General features: G+C 38.4%; 1 protein-coding gene across 1 annotated transcript in view; it reads right to left on the bottom strand.

Moving 5' to 3' along the window:
* Positions 1 to 15,175, bottom strand: part of st6gal2b (ST6 beta-galactosamide alpha-2,6-sialyltranferase 2b) — a 34,452-nt gene that overhangs the window by 6,664 nt on the left and 12,613 nt on the right. The window contains exons 2-5 of the mRNA XM_081380351.1: positions 13,770 to 14,513; positions 4,154 to 4,251; positions 3,941 to 4,042; positions 1,032 to 1,206 (exon numbers count right to left, since the gene is read on the bottom strand). Coding sequence (XP_081236477.1) covers positions 1,032 to 1,206; positions 3,941 to 4,042; positions 4,154 to 4,251; positions 13,770 to 14,490 — 1,096 coding nt within the window. The 5' untranslated portion in view covers positions 14,491 to 14,513. The remainder of the gene's footprint in view (positions 1 to 1,031; positions 1,207 to 3,940; positions 4,043 to 4,153; positions 4,252 to 13,769; positions 14,514 to 15,175) is intronic.

Raw genomic sequence — 15,175 nt, 5'->3', positions numbered from 1 at the left:
GATAGACCACTTCAGCCGTGGATGTGGGCCCTTCGGTTACAAGCCCGAAGCCCTAACCAGTAGGCCACGGCTGCCTTTTTGTTATATTTCATATATTCATATATAGGGCTTTAAGTGTAAAATACCGAACTTGTCCTTTAAGATTTAGCAATGAACTTGCTAAACAAAAGGAGACAACAAGAAAGTGTGTGTGTGTTTCCTTGAACATTCATGGGCTTTTTGTTGTCACGGGCACTGGGCACTGTTTCTGCCAGTACAGCCTCCGGCAAGGTAAGTATCCTCTAGACATTTTATGGAGAGTTTACTTTCCTCACATGAGCTGCCTTTCTGACTGAAATAATCATTTCATGCACCCAAACTGGCATCTATCAAAGTGATATTACCTAGTAACACATTTCAGCATTAGCGCGCACACACACACACACACACACACACACACACACACACACACACACATCCTGCACTCTTCAGACATAAATGAATTCAAGAGGAACATTGAATACAAACAGATGTGATTATCATATGATGTTTTATTAACAAGGTTCGGGAGGAGCACGTTCAGATAATTAACACAAGTGGAAAGCACTCAGCAATCAATGGTGAGAGCTATAAATACTCAGCAGTCTCACCTCATTCCATTGACAGTTTTTGCAGCATCCCTCCACCACCCCTTCTCCACACTTCTAGTACTAAACACTTACATACGGGGGGAGTACTCTGGGTTCGGGCTGAACTCCGAGCTCGGAGCCCTCCCTCCAGACAGCACGCCATATACGCATTAAACTTACCCATTCAAATTATATGTAAGTGTGAACTCGTGAATTGTAAGTCAGCAGAAGACGCTGGAGAAGTAGGCAGAGAAACATGATCTTGCTTAAATTAGGGTCGAATGTGTGTCAACTGCACAGCATGACAAATCCCTCTAAAATTACTGTCACAACATGTGGCACAACAATTTTCTTGAGTGCAGGGATCAAAATAGGATAGATATTGTGTATATGTATGAATATGTAAATGGTGAAAAGACTCACCTATAAATCCTGAGGAAGGAGGGTTGGGTTGAATGTTTTCCAGTGTGTTGCTTTGCACAATATCCCAAAGTTTCCAGATAAATGAAGGATGCAGGATATAAAATGGCTGCTCAGGGAAGTTCTTCCGGTGAGTTATGTATGGATTAAAAAGGTCATAATTGGGATTCTGGTACCACTGTGAACATTGAGAAAAGTGTCAAATATTATGTTAAAAATAAAGTGCTGACACTGGATCTATTGATTTATTTAAAATTGCAATCCATAAATAGAATGGCTGTAATATACCTATTCTATGATGAACATGTTTTTCATTTCTGAATAAAAAATTATTTTGATAGTTTTGGAAGACAAAGTTAAAAAGTGGTAAAGCTGTGCTGATGAAGAAAATGAAGAAAAAATCATTATCAAGAAAGCCGTATCAAGTAATTTGGTAAAACATTTTGTTAATACTAAGATAAAAAACAAATGAATTAGTGAAGGAAAAAACTATATATATATATATATATATATATATATATATATATATATATATATATATATATATATATATATATATATATATATATATATATATATATATTAGGGCTGTCAAAAGATTAATCGCGATTAATCGCATCCAAAATAAAAGTTTGTGTTTAAATAATATATGTGTGTGTACTGTGTATAATTAAATTTGTATATATAAATACACACACATGCTTGTATATATTTAAGAAAAATGTGTAATTTATATATAAAAAAAAATTATATTTATATATAATATAAATTATATATAAATATATACAGTATATGTATGCAAATATTTCTTAAATATATACATGCATGTGTGTGTATTTATATATACAAAATAATTATACAGAGTACAAACACATATATTATGTAAACACAAACTTTTATTTTGGATGCGATTAATCGCGATTAATCTTTTGACAGCCCTAATATATATATATATATATATATATATATATATATATATATATACACAGTCAAACCAAAATTTACAGACACCTTCAACATTTCTCACATTATCACAGTATATCCACTATAGTTTAGAAAATTGTAACAAGAAATCAAAGTTAGCAAATCAGTTGATATTTCACTGGTTTTGGCCATCCTTCTAGACTGTTTCACAAATTAATCAGGTTGAATAGCTGTCAGCTGTTAAATTTAAGTACACAATTAGATAATCCCAATTTAGGTCAACCAATTACCTTATAATTATGTTCAGTTTGTGGTGTAAAAAGGTCACATTTGCAATTAAAGAAAAAACATTTAAGCAAAACATGGTCAGGTTAAAGTGTCGGAATACATTTTGGTCCCAAATTTGTATAAATTTTACTGATAGTCCACTGTATGAAGAATTTTTGGGTATGATATGTCACAGTTTACTTTATTTTGCTATCCTCTATAAACTATAGTTTCCTGCACCCACTAGTAAAAAAAATATAAAAAAAAATACATCTTTTGTCTGAATAATTTTTGGTTTGATCGTATATATATATAAATACCGGTATATATAAAAACATGCACCGTACCGGTCAAAAGTTTGGAAACGTTAAGGCTTTTTAATGTTTTTGAAAGTCTTACTAAGACTGCATTTATTTTATCAGAAATACAGTAAAAACAGCAATACTGTCAAATAATATTACAATTAATAATAATTATTTTTGTGGAAATATTTTGTATTATTATTATTAGTTTTGTATTATTTTTCAGGATTTGATTAATAGAAAGTTCAAAAGAACAGCATTTATTTATAAATATAACTTTTTTGTAATAACTATTAATGTCATAAATGTCTTTACTGACTTTTTTTTTTTTTGGATCAATTTATTGTGCCTTTGCTAAATAAAAGTATTAATTTCTGTATTGTTTTTTTTTTTTTTTTTTTTTTTTTTTGTACTTACCCCAAACTTTGAATGGTAGTGTGATTTCCAAAAATTAAATAAATAAAAGCAGCTAAAACAGTTTTTTAGCATTAATAATAAGAACCGATCTTGGAATGATTTCTGAAAGATTATGTGACACTGAAGACTGGAGTAATGATGCTGAAAATTCAGCTTTGCCATCACAGGAATAAATTATATTTGAAAGTGAGAGTGAAAGTGAAAGTGACACGTGACGGCCAAGTATGGTAACCCATACTTGGAATTTGACCTCTGCATTTAACCCATCCAAGTTAATGCACACACATTAGGAGCAGAGTAGTGAGTAGTTAACACACACACTGCAAACGTGGATACACACACCCAGAGCAGCGGGCAGCCTTTGTGTGGCGCCCGGGGAGCGATTAGGGGTTAGGTGCCTTGCTCAAGGGCACCTCAGTCATTTCCCACCGGTTCTGGAATCGAACCAGCAACCTTTGGGTTACCAGTCCAACTCCCTAACCACTAGGCCATGACTGCCCCTGTATTGCAAAATATATTATAACAGAAACCAGTTAATTTAAAATTGCAATAATATTTCACAGTATTGCTGTTTTTACTGTATTTTTGATCAAATAAATGCAGCCTTGGTGAATCAGGAGACTACTTTAGAAAACCAGACTGCAAAAGATTTTACTATGATAGTCCCAGTCTAGGGATCTTTTTTTCCCCTTCCTACTCTGTTTCATCGTCATCTTTGTATTCCTCTCAAATTGGCTACTCTAGCGAAAATATCAGCCATTTTTGTTACGTCCACCGCTTTTTGATTTCATTCTCAGTCAGTGATGCAAAGCTCTGGATCTAATCATTATAAATGATTCCTCTGCCGGCCAGTGCGCTGATAATGTCACTTAAATACCTACAAAGTCACCCTGCTCCTGCCTCACAAAATATATTTTTCAAGCAAGAAAACAACACAAGCAAAGTTTAATAGGGCTGAAGAGCATAACACTCCTGACAGATCCTCTGATATGATTTTCATACCTTATGCAGGTCAATTTTATAAGGAGCCGGATCCCAGGCTACCAAGGTAATGTTCTTATAGATCAAACTGCTGTTGAATCTGTGTTGGGGGTTAGCTAGAATCTGATAAAAAAGAAGAACACATCTCCATTTAATCCCTGCACACAGGGAGACAGGGAATGAGTCAGAGGGTGAAGGTTTGTGTCTCTGTGCATTAATGCAAATGACCCAAACCTGAGAGTTAATGATTCGAATGGTTGTCTTGCTGCCCACATCTTTTTCATAGCCCTTGGAGGGTGCAGCATTAAAACGCAGAACTGCATCATGAGAATCTAGAATGGCAAAAACAGCAGTCAATCCAAAGGACCAGTTAAATTACAAAGGGAGAACACATGCAGACCTTTTGTGGCACTATGGGGTACATTGTCATAGTGAAACCTGTCATTATTCAGCAATGCATGCTTTTTTTTTAGCTGCTGTAAATTTAAACAGTATAATTATACAGTAAAACATACTTAAATATCAGTTCCTTGTTTTGATGAAAAAATATTTTAGTTAAAGGTACAGTAAGCGATTTCTGAGAAACGCTGTTGAAAGTGGATCGGACCAAGCACCACAACACACTTGTAGCCAATCAGCAGTCGAGGGCATGTCCACTCATGATGTGGAGTAGAGAGAGTGAGCAAGAGGAAGATCTGAAGAAAGAGATGGCTGGGAGACATTACAAAAGAGAAATGTCTAGAGTAAAAGAAAAGTCATGATCAGGCAGAAGCTTTAGGATCCATGTTAAAGGTCCTCTAAGCGATGTCACGCATTTTTTAGGCTGATTTTTTTTTGTTTTTTGTCACATACAGCAAACTCACTATCCGCTAGCTGCCTGTCCCCTGAACACACTGTAAAAAAAACGGGGCCTCTGAAGACATCCCAGGCTTCACAATCGGCAATAATAACGTACTGGGCCAACCTGCAGCACGAAACATAACAAACAATTTTCAAGCCAATAACCGGCAAGAATTATTGGGGGGGGGGGGGGGGGGGGGGTTAGTGCGCGTGCACATGAAGTGGGGGGGGGGTTAGTGCGCGTGCACATGAAGTGGGGGGGGGGTTGGGGGGGTTAGTGCGCGTGCACATGAAGGGGGGGTGGGGGGCGGGGGAGTGGAGGAGAGAGAAGGATGAAGAGGGAAGTTAGCTGGAGGAGAGATGTCCTAGACAACGACAACGACTAACGTTAGAATTATATTCTCTTGAATTTTGATATGGCCGACACACGACCAAAGAGACGACGTTCCGATGAACAAATAGCAAAGAAGAGGGAAAAGGAGAAGGGATGCGCGAAGTCCCGAATTTACATCGTAAAAGCCTGTTTCAGGAAGCACGAAAGGCAGGGGGAGGGGACGGGATGAGGAGGAGGGAGGGTCGAGCTAGCCTCCATTTTGTTTGACAATACTTCGAACGTCAACAAGAAGTGACGTCACCCAACATCGCTCAGAGCACCTTTAATAATAGAAAAGCTTTCCAGCACTGGAGAGACCTAAGCGGGAAGGCCTGAAAACGGACGCTGACATTGCATTGTTTTTCGCTCCATACGCGAGTAACATTGGTTTTGCTATATTTCACAGAACCAAGATTGGCTGTAGTTATGGTAGCCCTAGTAACAGAACAGTTTTGAGTGTCACTGTTTGTCAGGAACTTGTGATGCTGGCGACTAACAACCAACTCTTGCTTGTAAATACTCTTGTGTACTGTATGTTCTTTCTTTTTTTTCGGTCATTCCTTCATCATCTTTGCTTTATTTTTTTGTGAAGCATTATTTTGCTTCACTGAAGTTCCACTATAAAGAGACATTGAGGGCCCTATTTTAACGATCTGAAACGCAAGTGTCAAAGCGCAAGTAACTTTGTGGGCGGGTCTTGGCGCTGTTGCTATTTTCCCGGCGGGATAAATGACTCTTGCGCCAGGCGCAAATCTAAAATGGGTTGGTCTGAAGTAGCTTCATTATTCATAGGTGTGGTTTGGGCGTAACGTGAAATAAACCAATCAGTCATCTCACATTCCCTTTAAGAGCAGACGCGCTTTTTCTAAAGCGGATTCCTATTGTAACGGCAGATTTGCCAGGTGCGCGCCAGGAGCGGTTCACAGCCGAGGAGAGCAACGCTCTCGTCAGGGACGTTGGGGATGGAGAAACCCACCCAAATTAACTTCGGTTAAAAAGGCGTATGATAATTTGGGTAAATGTGTAAGCTAGATGTATGCTTTTATAATAAATTATCTATCTATCTATCTATCTATCTATCTATCTATCATAATAATGTATGATTTGCAAAAATGAAAACTGCTGCTTCTGTGTAGATGAGAGAATCAAAGTGTATCCGCGTTGTGCACACGCTACATTGATTATGGCCAAGCATGCGCCCTTAAAATAGCATATGAATAACATGCGCAACGCGCCACTGACTTTAAACTATTTTTTCCTGGTTAGTTGCGCAATTGTTTTCTAAACCTGCAAAATAGCATGAAGGAACGTTTGAGCTGGAACACGCCTCCTTTTTTGCGCTGAACCGCCCAGGGAGCGCAAGTTCATTCCCTAGTTTAGCGACGTGCTTCTGTGGAGGGAAAAGCGCGCTTTGCGCGGGTGCAAAATAGGAATGATACATGCGTCGGTGTACAAAGTCAATTGCGCTGGGTGCAAGATAGGGCCCTGAGTGTTCATGTATTTTGAGGGCAGAGCAATGAAGAGAGGGGTGTGATTGTATTGATTTCAAATATAAACAGTGTTTCTCAGAAATCACTTACTTCACCTTTATAAATTGCGTACATTGAAACATCTGACAACTTACCCCAAAATAAATGTACTTAATTTTTATAACAATAAACTTGCCCTGACCAGACATGAAACATACCCTTGTCTGAAATTCTGAGATAACAGACTAACCTTTTAACCTTTCAGCCAAAATACCTGCATAATAGTTGACTCTTGTCTGAATGTATTGAATAATGATTTCAATAGTATTTTTTTAATTAATTTTTAGTATTTGAAACCAACATAAAACAAGCATGTGTTATAGGACATTTGACACAAAACCACAGTTATTGAGATAGAACAAATTATATGTGACACACCAGGTGTGACAAACCAGTTGTGTGACAAACTAGTTTTGAAAATGATTTTTGAAAAAAAAAAAAAAAATGTTGTAAGGCAAATTCTCATATTAATCATATTAAACTCCTAATGGACAGGAGCCTGATGTACAGGTATATTGGCTTGTTTTTCTTCTTCTATATCCCTAGTAAACTGAGTAATTCCGTATTCACTGACCTGAATAATCAAAACATCTGTCTGCTGTGCATTATCTTCTTCCATCAATATATTTCACGTGCAAGACATTCAATCGCCACTAGATAGCAGCAAAATGCAATTCACTTGGCAATAGAAACCATTTGATCTAGACTCACATCACAAGTTTTCAATTTATTAGTAATGTAAGTAAAACTAATTTTACGATCAAATAAACAATTCAGAGCACACGTTTGTGGTGGCTTGAAATGTAAAATATGTTGCTGTAATGCTGTAAGTTTCTAGACATAAGTCCATGTCCAGTTTCTGAACCTGTTTAATAAAACATCCAATAAGACACTAACAAATAAACAAAAACACGTAAACACGTGTGTGACAGAATTGCTCTCGTTCTTTCTGACAATGAAACAGGGCAATGCTGTTCAAGGGCTTCCAGAGAACAGGGAGCACTGCTCTCATGCTTATCTTGGCTGTCAGCAGGGGCGGACTTTACCATTAGGCAAAGGTCGGCAATTGCCTTGGGCCCCAAGCTACCTAGGGGCCCCCAAAATGCCCCATTAATTTATGCTTACGTTTTTTTTTTTTTAATTTTTTTTTTTTTAATTTTCGCAAATTATATATTTCTAAATCTCCATTTGCGAAAAATGGCATCAAATCATTAGTCGCAGAAAGGAGGGGGCCCCCCACCTCACTACATTGGACTATTCCATTATCTCACGCATCTGCTAAAGTGACAAGGCTGTATTGCGACAAAAAACTGACAGAGAAAAAGAAGTGATTGACAGAGTGTACAGAGTAGAGTAAAAATGAAGCGAAGCTACACAAGCGGTGCTGAAAAAAGGAGGAAAAATTGCAGAATAAGGTAACAAACTTTTTTGTGATGCCCGCTGACAATGACAACAACGATACAGGAAATACACAAACAGAGCAAGATGAGTCTAAACGTGAAAATGAAAAGTTTCGAAGTTACCCAAGCGTCTCAAATAAAAGAAAAAAAGACTCAGATACTGTAAGTAGGCTATTTGGGAAAGCTGCCAAAGATGACAAACTTTTTTATGGCTAGGAACAACAAACGTCCAACGCACAGAAAGATCGTGAAGCAAAGAGGACATGGAGACCGACAGACAAAACAGAGCAGTTTAAATTACTTATGATATGAAAAATCTCAGGTCTCAGATTCTGTCAATTCTATTACGAAATAATAAATACCGTTTGGAGCTTGTAATGTGACGTGACCGATCCCTAGAGGCACGTGAACTGATCATCTTCGGTAATAACTTACCAAAATGTATTCCTTATTCATAATATCGACCAATCAGTGTTTTTCAACCGCGGAAAGAGGTAAAACAGCTGGAGAACAATCGTCACATAACATTTAGCCTAACGTTCCTCAGGAAATCCACTTAGTTACCATAATATAGGCTATAGCATGTTAGTTGACTAGAAAAATAAGATATAAAGAGTATTTAGCTAAATAGGGCCTATGTGTAGGCCTACTATATTAATTATTTAGTATATTGTTTACTTATAATTTAATTATAATAAAAAAGCATTGTTTAATTTTAGTTATTTTTAACCTTAAATAATACCAGCTGATATGGCTCTCTGTATGTTCACAGCATTATGTGAGTTTTTTTTTCTTGAGAAAAATTAACGCCTATCTTGTGTACCTAATATGTATCCAAATGAGTCAATATTGAATCAAATCACAAGAATTGAATCGAAATGGTGAAATTTGTCAAGCAAAAAAAAAAAAAAAAAAAAAAACAGAGCTTACCAGAAATTGTACCATGTAAACATTGTAACGTTTCTGTTTAGGAGTGAATACGTGTATGCAAGGTTTAAAGGGGAAGTTTTATTTCTCCTCTCCAACCTTTACCTGCCTATTCACCATTCAGTCTGTAAAAAAAAAGATTTCGCTCTCTTTTAAAGGTGCAGTGTGTGATTTTTAGACGTCACAATAAGTCGATCTTCATAGAAGGGGGTTCCCGCGGTTATGTAGATATAAATGACTCATTCTAAGGTAATAAGAACATAACGGTTCATTAAGTAAGGTCTTTATACACCACTGAAAACATAGTTATGGATCTTATATTGCATTTCTGTCAATAGATCCTCAGAAATATGACACATTGCACCTTTAAAGATCGGATGGGGGGCCCATACATACCTTCGCCTTGGGCCCCCAATTTGCTAAATCCGCCACTGGCTGTCAGCTGCAGTATTCATGTTCCAACACATTCAACAATTAGGACCCTGTGCATCAATGTCTCTATTCAACAGCAAACCAAAACAAGGACTAACAAGGAGAAAAAAAAAGAGAGACGATGAATTGAGTAGAAAGAAATTGCATGACAGAGAGAAAGTAAAATCGAGAGAGAAAGAAAGAGAGCGCAACTATCAAAACAAGACAAGAAAGTGGCAGTTTGGCATATAAAAGTCTGAGAAGAAACTTTAGCACAAGCTGGTGTGTAATAAGAAGCGTTGTACACAGATTTTTGAAGCTAAGATTTTGAATGCAACTTCCTTCCCCAAAAAGAAATATTTTTTCCTTTGATAATTAAAATTCACAAATATAGATAGAACATGAATGCTGCAAACACACCCCCTTTTGCTGAAAATTCATAGTTTTGAATCATAAACGTTATTTGCGTTACATGCTTGATTATTATAAAGCCAAAACAATTTATAAAGTTACTTTATTTTCCTATTATCAATGTAAAGCCGCTTTGGAACCATCTACATTTACATTTACATTTACATTTAGTCATTTAGCAGATGCTTTTATCCAAAGCGACTTACAAATTAGGACTAAATTAAGCGAGTCATCATGAGGAGGCAAAAACAACGCAAGAAGTGCTCAAGATACAAAGTTCAGGCATTATTCAGAGTAGCATAAGCCCGATAAGTGAGGTTTTAAAGGGAAAGGTTTTCTTCTTTTTTTTTTTTTTTTATGAGGTTAAGTGCTCACGGAAGGGATGGGTTTTCAGCTGTCTTTTGAATGTTGTCAGGGATTCTGAATTCCGGATGAGGGTGGGGAGCGCGTTCCACCAGCATGGAACTGTGAATGAGAATGTTCTGGAAAGTGATTTTGTGGCTCTCTGTGATGGAACCACGAGACGTCGCTCTTTGACCGATCGTAGGCTTCTGGTAGGGATGTAGACTCGTAGGAGTGAGTGAAAGTAGGAGGGAGCTGAGCCTGTGATAGATCTGTAAGCAAGCGTCAATGCCTTGAACTTGATATGAGCAGCGAGAGGTAGCCAGTGCAGAGAGATGAACAGAGGAGTGACGTGGGCCCTCTTGGGCTCGTTGAAGACAAGACGAGCTGCAGCGTTCTGGATCATTTGCAGAGGTTTAGTTGCACATGATGGAAGTCCAGCCAGAAGAGCATTGCAGTAGTCAAGCCTAGAAATGACCAGGGCCTGGACGAGAAGTTGTGTTGCATGCTCAGTTAGGAAAGGCCTGATCTTCCTGATGTTGTGCAGTGCAAACCTACATGATCGAGCTGTCTTTGAAATGTGATCTGTGAAGGTCAGCTGGTCATCAAACGTTACTCCAAGATTTCTGACCGACCTTGATGGGGTGATTGATGATGATTCTAGCTGGATAGTGAAGTTGTGCTGTAGAGACGGATTGGCAGGGAGGACGAGAAGCTCAGTCTTTGCCAGGTTGAGCTGCAGGTGATGTTCCTTCATCCATGTCGAGATGTCCGCCAGACAGCTTGAGATCCATGCAGCTACTGTGGGATCATCTGGTTGAAATGAGAGGAAGAGATGTAGGCCAATGTAGGCTGTATCCTCCGAAGGCCGCATTCGAAGAGGTCGATTGCATCACAGCGCCGCAACGAAGGCTGTCCCAATTTGAAGGCTCCTTCAGATGTGGCCTTCGTTTTTCCTGTGGATGAAGGATACAACAGATGGATCCTTCACGACCTTGCCTAGCTGTCTCAAGTCACTGAGGTCAGATAAATCCCATCACATAGAGACTCTTTCACCTAGATATATCACAAGACAGTGTCTGTTCCCTGAACTAGGAAATACAAAAAACTCCCAAACCCATTTAAGGGTAAAAATTTGATTGATGTTCAACAAATAAAAAACAAATATAATGCAGATGAACAAATGATAAAGCTCGGGTTGCTGAATATTCAATCCCTTTCTTCAAAGGCACTTATTGCTAATGATATGATTACAGGCCATAACCTAGATGTGCTGTGATTGAAAGAAACTTGGGTAAAGCCAGACAATTACATTACTTTAAATGAGTCCACCCCGCAAGATTACTGCTGTAAACATGAGGCTCGTTTAAAAGGAAAAGGGGAAGGTATTGCTGTAATTTATAGCAATATCTTCAGTATTACTCAGAAGTCTAGTTTCAAGTATAATTATTTTGAAGTAATGGTGCTTTCTGTAACGTTATCTAGCGTAAGTGATCAATCCCATTTGACATTTGTGCTGGCTACTATATACAGGCCACCAGGGCACCATACATATTTGAATCAAAGAATTTGCTGATTTTCAGAGTTATTACTGGCTGCAGATAAAGTCCTAATTATAGGTGATTTTAATATACATGTAGATAATGAAAAAGACGCATTGGGATTAGCATTTACAGACATTCTAAACACTATTGGAGTTAGACAACACGTGTCAGAACCTACTCATTGTCATAATTTTACTTTAGATCTAATATTGTCACATGGAATCAATGTTGATGCCGTTGAAATTCTGCAGCAGAGCGATGACATCTCAGATCACTATTTAATCTCATGTATAATTATTTAGACAGGAATTTGGCCAGACTGATGTATCTAATGTAAGTGACACCAGGTCAGGCCTTTCTGGTGGCATTTTGGGTGAGTATGTTCCCCTGAATATTGAATGGCTGGGGCTCCTTTGGGTTACCTAGCCACATTCCCTAGAAGGGACCCCTTCTAATTTGAAGCTGTGGTTCCAGGCCCCTGAGCAGGCACAGGTAGGCCTTTCGGTAAACAATGTTTATGGAGGTTTCCCTGTGAGGCTTATAGCTTGGGCTATGACTGTAGAGAATGCTGTCACTGACAGCCCAGTGTGACCTGAGGATGAGTGGCATTTAATTTGAATTTGCTGGCTCTAACAGTTGTTACTGCTAATGATCACGCACTCCTCTTAGCATGGCGGCGTGGGTATATCATTCCCCTTAGCATCATTTCGACGCAGTGCAAGTTCCCTTTCGAAAGGGAACGTCTCAGGTTACGACGGTAACCTCTATTCCCTGAGAACAGGGAACGAGACACTGCGTCTTTTCGCCATGCCTCGGGGCCTGCCTGCCTAACAGTCCCTTCAGACAATAAGGTGATTATCATGTCTGCAAGGAGCCCTTTTATACTTCCAGGTCGCACGCTATTGATTCATGGGCTGTCGCCGGTCAATCTGATTGCCGTGATTTGATTGTGATTTCAGACACCTGTCACGCCTGAGGCGTTCCCCTTAGCGTCATTTCTAAGCAATGTCTCGTTCCCTGTTCTCAGGCAACATAGGTTACAGTCGTAACCTGAGACGTTCTTTTAGCCTTACTTTAACTTTCTACCTCTGGTTAGGCTTCAAAATTCATAAAAGTTGTGTTAATTCGAGAAGATTATCTTGATGAACAGAACGTGTAAGAAACATAAACTTTTGTTGGTCATAGATCTTATTTCCTGCAATAATCCAAAAGCCAATGGAAAAATCCTGTTGGGTTTTTGTCAAGGGAACCAGGGTGATGCTGATTTCCGGGTTGACCGACAACAATATGTTATCTCTGCAGCACTCTGTAGCCGCGCAAAATATTTGTTATGCTTTATTATTGATGAATATCAAAGACAACACATAACTGTATTGCTAATAAAATTTATAACCAAATATTATTGTTCCCATGCTCCATCAGCAAAAGCTAAAAATCCACAAAGAATTGTTTAACGACATTTTAAAAGAGGAAAAAAATATATAGAGATGCATTACGGCAACAGCTGTATTAGAAACTTTTTTTGCTGCTTAATATTTTGTGGAAACCATGATTTTTCTTCCAGGATTTCTTGATGAATAGAAAGGCCAAGAGATTAGCATTTATTTCAAATAAAAATCTTTTGTAACATTATATATGACTTTACTATCACTTTTGATGTATCCTTGCTGAAAAAACACTTACCCTACAGTTTAAAATGATAGTGTCTCATGGTTCCCACAAAACTGTTAAGCAGCAAAAAACTGTTTTCAACAATGATAATAATAAGAAATGTTTTTTGAGCACCAAATCAGCACAAGATTGATATCTGAAGGATCGTGTGACACTGACAACTGGAGTAATGTCTGCAAAAAAAAATTCATTGTCATCACAGGAAAAATTTACATTTTAAAATGAACAGAAAACAGTTATTTTAAATTGTAATAATATTTCACAATATTGCTGTTTTTACTGTATTTTTCATCAAATGCGGTCTTAGTAAGCATAAAATACTTCAAAAACATTTTAAAATCTAAATTTCAAACTTTTGTCTGGTAGTTGTGTATATATGCATATTATCCCCACCCAACTCACCAATTTCACGCCCCAGTAATGAGTTAAGAATTGCCCCGGCTGAAGTCACCACGGCACATGTCCTGTATGCCTGCTGCAGTTGAGGAGGAACCAGCTGTTGAAAACCTAGGTGAGCGAAGGGCTGTTCAGAGCTATTCAGAGTCCTGAGCTGAGCTTGCTCTTTTATCTGACACAGTATCTCCTGCCTACCTTTGTCTGCCTTACGTTGGCCTTTATAGAAAGCTTTGAGATCATTAGAGAGAATATAGTTCTTCTTGGCTTTCTCTAGTCGTTGGCCTAGCAATTTGGAGGACACCTGTCCCTTCCACAGACCACGGACCAACGACCAGGTGTTGAATTCAGTTTCAGGGGGCTTCATCACTTTCTTCCTAAACTCAACCCGACGTTTGCCAAAATTCCTGAAATGAAACTCTTCTCTAGCACGAGGAGGTTGAAACACTTGCTTGCGCTGGAAAGTACCCCTCCTCTCCGCAAACATACCCCAGGGGACATTATGGGACGCCATGATGGCCCGGGAACTACGCTGAACATGGGTTGAGTGTTGAGATTCAGAGTTGAAGACGGAAGTCATCCTATGGAGCTGGTTCACCTGGGAGTCAGTGAAGTAGGAAAAGATGGCAAAGAAGAGCAGCATCCAGACCAGCAGGACCAGCAGGAGAAGTTGAGACGACTGCCTTATGAAATGCCGTAGGCACGGCAAAAGAGAGTCCAGGACTATCATCACTCCGTTTCACAACACTCACCCTGGAATGAAACAGAAAGGGGTGGTGCTTAATATGAGTTTGAGGGGACATATGCAAAAATCATTGATAACATATAGGAAAAGTGACACTAATAAATCCAGAAATGATTCATTTCAGAGGAAATATATTTGTTACTGTCATTTTACTTTTTATTTTGAGCTATCTGAATGTTCAAATCCACAGTTATTTGTGATCAAATGTCACTACTGTCTGACAGTCACTATAGAAGTTGTCAGAACTGTGCTGTTTATGTATCCAATTTGACATTATTTGACAAAGCTGGCTGAATATTGGTAAAAAAATTAAAGGTGCTTAGGCACCTATTGTATCAGTTGGTTTTCCCACATTTCCCGCATTAACCACAACAATTTTTGAGTCTCTAACTTAATCCCTCTAGTGCCACCAACTGTTTAAAGTAGCACTTACGTTTCTGCTAATAACTATTTAACTGTAAGGGCTAGAATCAAAATATTTTCCCCTCTGAATCCCTGGCTCATGTGTCATTGTATGTGCCATTGTCTGGGTTGGGGAGTAACGGAATACATGTAACGGCGCTATGTAATCAGGATACAAAAATCAAGTAACTGTAATTTAGTACCTTTTGTTTGCTTTGTGTATTTATACCCTGTGTTCTCCCTTAGTCTTCGTCAATGTTTAGTGTGG

This window comes from Scardinius erythrophthalmus, assembly GCF_964197995.2.
Source record: "Scardinius erythrophthalmus genome assembly, chromosome: 12".
Taxonomy (NCBI): Eukaryota; Metazoa; Chordata; class Actinopteri; order Cypriniformes; family Leuciscidae; genus Scardinius; species Scardinius erythrophthalmus.
This window is presented reverse-complemented; position numbering and strand designations above follow the sequence as displayed.